A 9,324-nucleotide genomic window follows, 5' to 3' on the forward strand; every position below is an offset into this window, starting at 1 on the left:
ACGTCTCCCACTTCAACAGCCGCCACCTTAGTATCATTGCCCATGTAGACGGTTATCTCTCCATCAAATAGTCGTCGGGTTTCCTGGAACCCCTGCAAAGAATTGCAGACATGATCAGTGGCTCCCGTATCTACACACTAGGTGATGGTAGATAACACCGCTAAACATGTTTCAACTACTAGAGCATGAGATATACCTTTATTGTTCTGATTCCTACGAGGACAGTCCGCCTTCCAATGTCCTGATTGCTTGCAGATGAAGCACTTGCCCTTCGACTTCTTTATTCCAACTTTTTGTCCCCAAGGTTTATTCACTCTCTTTGCTGAAAAGACCTGTTTCTTCTTTTTCTTGCCTTTCAGTTTAGAAGTAGAACCATTTTTAGCATAGTGAATCTGAGAACTTTAACGAAATATACCTTCTGTTGCCTGTAGTTCTGTCAGAAGTTCCGCCAACGTATACTCTCTTTTGTTCATGTTATAGTTCAGGCGGAACTGCTCAAAACTTTTGGGTAGCGTTTGGAGAATTATATCGACCTAGGTTTCCCATCGATTTCTCCTCCAAGAACTTGTATTTCGTTCAGATAAGCCATAATTTTGAGGATATTATCCCTTACGGGTGTTCCCTCAGACATGGTGGCTGTCATTAATTTTCTCATTACCTCTTGCCTAGCAGTCCGACTCTGGTGCCCAAAGAGTTCTTTGAGATTATTCATTATATCATAAGCTGTTGGTAAATCTTGATGCTGATGTTGCAATACATTTGACATTGATGCCAAAATATAACATCGCGCCATCTCATCAGCTTTTACCCATTTCTTATGATACTCAATCTCCTCTGGGGTAGAGTCCCTGTCAGGTGCATCAGGGCAAGTGTAAAATACCGGAAATAGGAGAATATTAATAAGGAAATTTTCCGGAATTTTTGGAATTTTTCGGGAATTTTTCAGAGCTCGTACGGACGAGTTAATGGGGATAAAACAGGGCCAGAAAAAGCCTGTTTAGGCGATCCCATTTTAACGAGGAAAAGTTTTCTTTTCTTTCTTTTATTTCTTTTTCTTCTTTTCTTTTTATTCCTTCGTTCTTTCCTTCCCCGCCGAAGCACGCCCGAAGCCTTCTCCCCTTGCCCTAACCGGCGCACCGACAGTTCCTTCTCCCTCTCCGCGTACAAAACCTCCCAGCCAAGGGCTTCGCCTTCTTCTTCCTTCCCGAGCGCGTACACCCTTCTCTTCGCCGAGCGACAGTACTGATCGCCGCTACTGCCGAGCCCCGATCTCCTCTGTGCCCTAGCATCTCCGCCGACGCCGCTTCCCGATTTCCCCTCCCCTCCTCTAGTCCGACGAGACACCGCCAGCCTTCCTTCTGCCCTAGCGCCGGCTGCCACCATCACTGTGCCTGCCGACGCCGCTGTCTTTCGACCTCAGCGTCGACCTCCTCCACTTGACCGTGCCCTAGCTCCGAACCAAGTCTTCTTCCTCAGTTTTTTCTAGTTGTTATCGCCAGTGTAACTCTAGCCAGTATTCAACAGCCGCTGGGACCAATCGTCGAAGAAGGAACTGTTGATTTGAGGGTAAGCCAACCTCAATAACCTTGCTCTATTGATTTGTCATCATGCCCTAGTTACTGTGCTTGCTGTTCTGATGGTTGGGAAGTTTCTTTGTGTTGCTGCCACAGAAACACAGGGTTCCCGGCAGCAACTTCGCTGTGACTTAGGCAACAAATTTCCAGCATCAATAGGGGGCTTCGGATTAAGGTAAGGATTAGGTGATTGAATATATGTGTGATGAAGTATAAGTTGACACATAATTAATTGATAATTATTTGATCATTAGGTTTGTGTAGATTTATTTGGTTATCTAGATTTGGATCTTATAATTGTTTATGGGTAATGGATCCTTGATGTAGATTGGTTTCATTTAAAATGGAACGAGGGTTAAGACAATTAACCCTAGTCAATTGTTAGATTTAATTTAGGGTTAAAGAATTTATTTAGCTATTTATAAGCATTTAGCTAAATAATAGTATATGTATTGGTGACACAGGACTGTGACGCGAGACGAGTATCTCGGAGTCAGATTTGGACTTTTCTTATCGGAGGCGGGTACTTTTGACTTATTGTCTTTGATATGCTTAGTAATGAAAATAATATGTTGCATTAATTGTGTTTCATATTTGTTTCGGTTAATCACTGCCCAATACATGTTACCTGTTTGATTGGTTGTTTGATTGCATCTCTTATTGATCTTGTACCTGATTTATCATGCTCATGGGTAGTGATATAACCATGTTTCACATGTTCAGGACCTAGGTTTGATACCTTATTGATCAGTATATCTTGATTTGATCTATTCACTATGGTGCCCATTGTTATATGTCAAGAGGTTGGTTTAGTATATTACCATGCTTAGTGACATGCACCATATGCATGATCGCATGCTGTGCGATAGATTGCTCCATTATTGTCGAGCACTTTGCCAGTTTTCATCACTGTTCGGTGCTCCGTTGTGACGCTCATGGGTAGCGTGACACAGCGTGGTAGCACGTCAGTTTGACTCTTCCGGTGCTCCGTTGATCCGCTCAGGGGTAGTGTGACGCAGCGTGTAGCACGTTAGAGATTCCTCCCCGTCATAGTGTACCAGGAGATGAGAGCATTGCGCTCCCCCATTTATGATTTGGGGTAGGAGTACGTATGTACTCCGACAGCATCCCGTCCACTCGATCACTCATCAGGAGTAGTGTTGCTGAGTGCACGGTTGTCACAGCCCTACCCACTTGGTCCCACTTTTGTGGTGAGTTGGCTGACTGGCGTCAGGGGTGACCATGACATTGGCATCATATGCATGATGCATTTATTGTTTGTGATTGTGTTTGTTGCACTTATATGCTGCACATTGCTTGGATACCTTGTTTGACATGCATACAGGTCTTCTATACCTTTCGGACAGTTTGTCCTTATACCGGGTCCTGGTTAGTACAGATTCTCTCCTGTCTTCTTCGGTTTGCATTTACCTTTATCTTTATCAGGAGACTGTACGCATGATTAGTGCTAGGTGTTATTTCTTTACTTTGCATATCAACTGTACCTGCTGAGTGTTGGACTCACCCCGCCTCCATTGTTGTTATTTTCAGGTTGATGCTGTCAGGAGGGAGTTCCAGTCGCTAGTCCCCACAGCACGTAGTGCTACTCCTCTGCTGGTTTTTGAGTTGTTGTTTTATTTTAGCTTTTCGCTATCAGACTTTGTTTTAGTTATGTTTTGGATTATTCTGCTTATGGATATTGTATGGATTTTATTATTGCGATGGATTTGGATTTTGGATTTTATTCTATTACATGCTTGCCTAGAGGGCAGAAGAGGTGAGTTCGTCGGATTTGAGCTTTACGAGTGTAGTGGAGTAGGGTGGATTTCGAATCAGAGTATTATTTTGTCTGTTTAATTATCTTAACTGCGTGGTTGTGACAGCCAGAGGCTGAATAGATTATATATAACTGCGTGGTGATGTTTTATTTTGTTGTTGTTATTCCAGCCGCCTGTGGCTGAGATATTTGTGAGATGTAGAAAAGTTTCAGATTGTCCACCGTACAAGGGAGATGCTGCCTTGGTATCAGAGCGACAATTTTGGCGATACTTGTTCGATCTTTTGTTTCATATTTTGGATTTTCGGGATTTATCTGATACCAATTTATTTGGTATCAGAGCGGGTTATGATACCTGCTTTTGGTTTTCTGGAGATTTATCGGATACCGGTTGTTGGTATTCAGGATTTTTGGGTTAGCCAGGTTTGCGAGTCAAACTGGGCATTTTCAGATTTCGATATGGTTATGTTTCGGATTTCCGTTTCGGATTTATTGGATTTCCGGCGATATTCTCGTTCGGAATTTTGAGGTCAAATTGGGGACTGGACAGCGACGGAACATCTCCAGACAGTAAATAGGTATGTTGTTATTCTATGATTTTTATACTTGTAGTAATATCTGTAATTTAATTTAACAGATATGAGACGATCCACACGTATTGCTGCGAGACGTGGTATTGGACGACCACGTGGGAGGACCACGGGATCTCTGGATATGCCAGAGATGCCCACTGTTAGTGAGCCTATCAGTCAGGGACAGACTCAGGATGCAGCGGGAGCATCTGATAGCTCCTGTAGAGATACCTACTTTGGCCACACCGCCTACCCTGTTTACCGTACCATCAGGGGTACCATTGGTGTACCCGACATCTGCTCCAGCGCAGCCTACAGCGTATTCAGTACCACCGCCACATGGACCTACAGTGTACCCGACACCAGTGACACCTGTACCCCCAGTGCCTACAGTAGCAGCAGCTGCACCATATCCGGTACCTTTTTCTACCGTACCTCCAGTTGCCACCACTTTTGTTCCCCAGGCAGTACCACCGACGGCTTATGCTCCGGTATATACAGCAGCACCGGGAGTTCCTCCTCCGGTTTATTCCGCGGTACCACCTGTAGTATCAGCTCCAGTGTTTCCGCCAGTTCCTGCAGCCGTCCCGACACAGCTCACTGATATTGTCGCTGCACGAGCTAGGATTCCAGCACTGGCCGAGTCGATGAAGACTCGTTTCACTCTTTTCCGCGGGGATCTCGATCCGAGTATGGCTCTGTCATGGATAGAGACTATGGAGCAGACTTTCTTCTATATGGCTTGCTCCGAGTGGGAGAAAGCAGAGCTGGCTGCCTATCATTTACGGGATGAAGCTAATGCCTGGTGGGTTACTCAGCGTTCTATTATTGGTGAGCGCAATGTCACGTGGACCAGGTTCAGAGAGGCTTTTGAGAGCCGTTTCTTTCCACTGTCCTATCAGATGGCTCGCCGACAGGATTTTATGAGTCTGAGGCAGAATAATACTGAATTCCTCCGGTTGGCTCAGTTTTGTCCAGAGTTAGTTGCGGAGGACAGAATTCGCATGATGCAGTTTATACAGGGATTGGATGGTTATCTGCATGTACAGCTTGCCGGATTAGGGGTTACATCTTACTCTGATGCATTGAATCGAGCTTTGATGATAGAGTTAGCTCGGCAGACAGCATATCCGGACAGGAAAAAGCATCTGGTGAGACATCGGGTAGGTCCAGCGACACAGGGCGACAGACGATCGAGTAATCGCAGACGATCGTCGAGTTCTTACGGGGTTTCTTGTAGGCCTCGAAGTCGTGATCTTCCTCGGGAGCGTTTCCGGTCTCCTCGGCGAGATCGGAAACATCCACCAGCGATATCTGATGTTTAGATGTGGTTCCGAGACCACATCACTTCACTCTGGAGCAGTCGGTTTGCTTTTATTGCAAACAGCTGGGCACCTGAGCCGAGATTGTCGGTGGCTCGGCGACACGGCTTCGGAGGGTCGAGCGAGGGCAGTCTAGTCGATCGGTGTCTCGACGAGGAGGGCGGAGATTCACCCCTCACAGCGTCGGCAGGGCGCAGCTCCCTCCGCAGCAGCATTTGGCATGCTTGGACAAGAGTACTCCAGTGCTTCATAGCACCCGAGTTTTGCTCAGACCTTATTATCCGACTCGGCGTGTCGAGACTCGGTCGGCCGGTACCGCGATGTCCACCATCCTCTCTTATCGCACATAGTCGGCGCGCCTCGATGGCAAAGCCGCAGCAGCCGCTGGCAGTGTTACCACCTCCTCCTCCACCAGAGACTGGTCGTGTTCATGCGATTACCAGAGAGGATGCTCAGCGGGCCGACGGATCCATTTTCCGCGGTACGATTTCTATTTATGCATTTACTGTTGATATTTTGATTGATACTGGTAGTTCACATTCTTTTATATCCCGTACCTTTATGCGGGAGATTGGTAGATTACCTACTGTTAGGTTGCGGCGATTGACTGTCTCTCTACCGTCCGGTGATACTTTAGACGTCACCCAGGAGATCAGAGGTTGCCCGTTAGACTTTGGCAACATGATACTTACGGTAGATCTTCTAGTATTGGAGATGATCGAGTTTGATGTCATACTTGGCATGGATTGGCTGTCAGTTTATCATGCTACTGTTGATTGCCAGACGAGGGTGGTCACCTTCCAGCCTCCGAACCAACCCTCGTGGAGTTTCACCGCATCGAGACGGCGGTATCTCGATTATTTGATTCAGCGCTGTCTCCACGAGTATCATGGTTTTCGTTGTCGTTGATCGATCACGAGGATGAGTAGTTCGCACCTCTCCGATGTTCCCGTAGTCGGAGTACGGATGTATTTCCGGAGCGCGGTTTGCCTCCCGAAGGCCGGTGGAGTTCGCTATTGGTGATTCGGGAACGCGCCGACATCGAAAGCTCCGTATCGTATGGCACCAAAAGAGTTGAACGAGCTGAAGGTTCAACTCCGGGAGCTTTTGAGGGGATTTATTCGCCTAGTGTTTCACCATGGGGTTCTCCGGTTCTGTCAAGAAGAAAGGCGGCACCATGAGGTTATGTATTGACTACGGGCAGTTGGTCCGTCGAAATAAATATCCATTACCACGGATTGAGGATTTGTTTGATCAGCTCGAGGTACATCGGTGTATTCTAAGATTGATCTGCGATCCGGATATCATCGATTGAGAGTCGAGATTACGATATCCGAGCGACTTCCGTACGGATCGGTCATTATGAGTTTTGGTAATGCCATTTGGGCTTACCAATGCTCCGGTGTTTATGGATTTGATGAACCGCATCTTTACGGAGTATCTGGATCAGTTTGTTATCGTTTTCATTGATGACATATTGGTCTACTCTCGAGGAGGAGCATGCATCTTCGCGCGATCTTGGAGATTCTTGACGACATCTGTTCAGCAAGTGTGCATTCGCTATCCTCGATTGGTTTTACGGGACACGTGGTTTCTAGCAGGTATTTGATGGATCCTCGGAAGATCGATCACCGGTTGGGAGCGGTGAAGTCGATTCGAGATCAGCTCGGGATTGGCGGATATTACCGACGCGTTTGTCGAGGGCTTCTCGCGTATTGCTATGCCACTGACACGTCTTACCCGGAAAGGCGTGAAGTTCATATGGTCCGAGGATTGCGAGTCCAGCTTCCAGGAGCTGAAGCGGAGATTAGTGTCGGCTCCAGTTTTGGTTTTACCTTCTGGAGAGGACGGATTTGTACTTTACACCGATGCGTCTCTTCAGGGTTTGGGTGCTGTTCTGATGCAGCACGGCAGAGTAGTCTCTTATGCTTCTCGTCAGCTGAAGGAGCATGAGAAGAATTACCCAGTTCATGACCTGGAGTTAGCTGCCATCATCTTTGCTCTGAAGCTATGGCGACATCATTTATACGGTATCACATTTGAGATTCTCACTGATCATAAGAGTCTCAAATATATTTTCACTCAGAAGAAGCTTAATCTTCGACAGAGGAGATGGATGGAGTTCCTGAAGGACTACGATTGTACCATTAGCTACCACCAGGGGAAAGCTAATGTGGTTGCATATGCACTCAGCAGGAAGTCCAGAGGGACTTTGGCTTGCCACCGGACTTCAGTCACGGACTTGATTCAGAGTTTCTCGGAGTTAGATCTTGAGGAGCAGGGACCGACAGAGCAGGGTATTCTTGTTACCATGGTTGCTCAGTCGTCGATCAGGACGAGGATCCGAGAGGCACAGGCCAGTGATCAGCATTTGCAGTTTATTAGCAGTCAGATAGCTTCTGGGTAGCAGACCGAGTTTACACGAGACGAGGAGGGTATTATATTCTTTTGAGGCAGATTATGCGTACATCGGTCTCATCCGGTCTTATAGGAGCTATTACAGGAGGCACACCATTCTCGATTTGCGATCCATCCAGGCGGGACCCGTATGCATCGAGACTTGAGGCGTTCCTATTGGTGGAACGGCATGAAGAAAGACATCGCGGATTTCGTAGCTAGGTGTCTTGTTTGTCAGCAGGTGAAGGCTGAGCACCAGAGACCTGCAAGGTTACTTCAGCGGATTCCTATTCCTGAGTGGAAGTGGGATCACATTACCATGGACTTTGTGGTAGGGTTGCCGAGGACACGACGAGGCCATGACGCGATTTGGGTAATCGTTGATCGATTAACCAAATCTGCGCATTTCTTAGCGATTCGGAGGACTGATCCCCTGGATCGATTGGCAGATCTGTATTGTCGAGAGATCATCAGACTACATGGTGTTCCGTTGAGTATCATTTCGGATAGAGATCCACGGTTCACGTCTCGTTTCTGGCAGAGTCTGTAGCAGGCCTTGGGCACACAGCTCCGTTTCAGTACAGCTTTCCATCCGCAGACAGATGGACAGTCAGAGAGGACCATTCAGACTTTAGAGGACCTGCTGAGGTCATGTGTTATGGATTTCGGAGGCAGTTGGGAGGACCATCTGCCGTTGGTAGAGTTTGCCTACAACAATAGCTTTCATTCGGCTATCCATATGGCACCGTTTGAGGCGTTGTATGGTAGACCTTGTCGGACACCCGTCCTTTGGGATGAGGTTGGAGAGGCTCAGTTGTTGGGACCTCATAGAGTTCAGCAGGATGCAGAGTTGGTCAGTACTATCAGACGGAGGATGTCAGAGGCGCAGGATCGTCAGAAGAGTTATGCTGATCGGAGACGCAGACCACTAGAGTTCTCTGTTGGCGACCATGTATTTTTGCGAGTTTCACCCACGAAAGGGGTGAAGAGATTTGGCCTCAGAGGTAAGCTAGCTCCGCGGTACATTGGCCCTTTCGAGATTTTGGAGAGGATCGGAGCGGTAGCTTACCGATTGGCACTACCACCGTCCCTGTCAGGCGTTCACGATGTATTTCACGTATCGATGCTGAGGAGATACGTGCCTGATCCGACACATGTGCTGGCAGATATTCCAGTTCCAGTTCAGCCAGACATTACATATGAGGAGGTTCCGGTACGGATACTCGACCGGAAAGAGCGTCAGTTGCGGAACAAGACTATCCGACTGGTTAAAGTCGGATGGCAGCATCATTCGGACGAGGAGGCTACTTGGGAGCTCGAGGATACTATCCGAGCTCGATATCCCCATCTTTTCATTTGAGGTATGTGATTTAGTTTACCGTTCAGCATTTATACGCTATATCTGTTGTTAGTACTTGCTGATGGTAGATAATGAAATTTGGGGACCAAATTTTTATTAGTGGGGGAGAATGTAAAATACCGGAAATAGGCGAATATTAATAAGGAAATTTTCCGGAATTTTTGGAATTTTTCGGGAATTTTTCAGAGCTCGTACGGACGAGTTAACGGGGATAAAACAGGGCCAGAAAAAGCCTGTTTAGGCGATCCCATTTTAACGAGGAAAAGTTTTCTTTTCTTTCTTTTTCTTCTTTTCTTTTTATTCCTTCGTTCTTTCCTTCCCC

At 47.0% G+C, this 9,324-nt stretch overlaps 1 protein-coding gene across 1 annotated transcript; it reads left to right on the forward strand.

Annotated features, from left to right (window-relative positions):
* Positions 1 to 6,383: 6,383 nt before the first annotated feature.
* Positions 6,384 to 8,990, forward strand: LOC122013751 (the record flags this gene model as incomplete). Its single annotated transcript, XM_042569978.1, has 2 exons — positions 6,384 to 6,452; positions 8,532 to 8,990. Coding segments are annotated over exons 1-2 (528 nt in total), but the record flags the coding sequence as incomplete, so codon positions are not given.
* Between the last annotated feature and the right edge of the window lie 334 nt (positions 8,991 to 9,324).

This window comes from Zingiber officinale, chromosome 8B (genome assembly GCF_018446385.1).
Source record: "Zingiber officinale cultivar Zhangliang chromosome 8B, Zo_v1.1, whole genome shotgun sequence".
Lineage (NCBI taxonomy): Eukaryota > Viridiplantae > Streptophyta > Magnoliopsida > Zingiberales > Zingiberaceae > Zingiber > Zingiber officinale.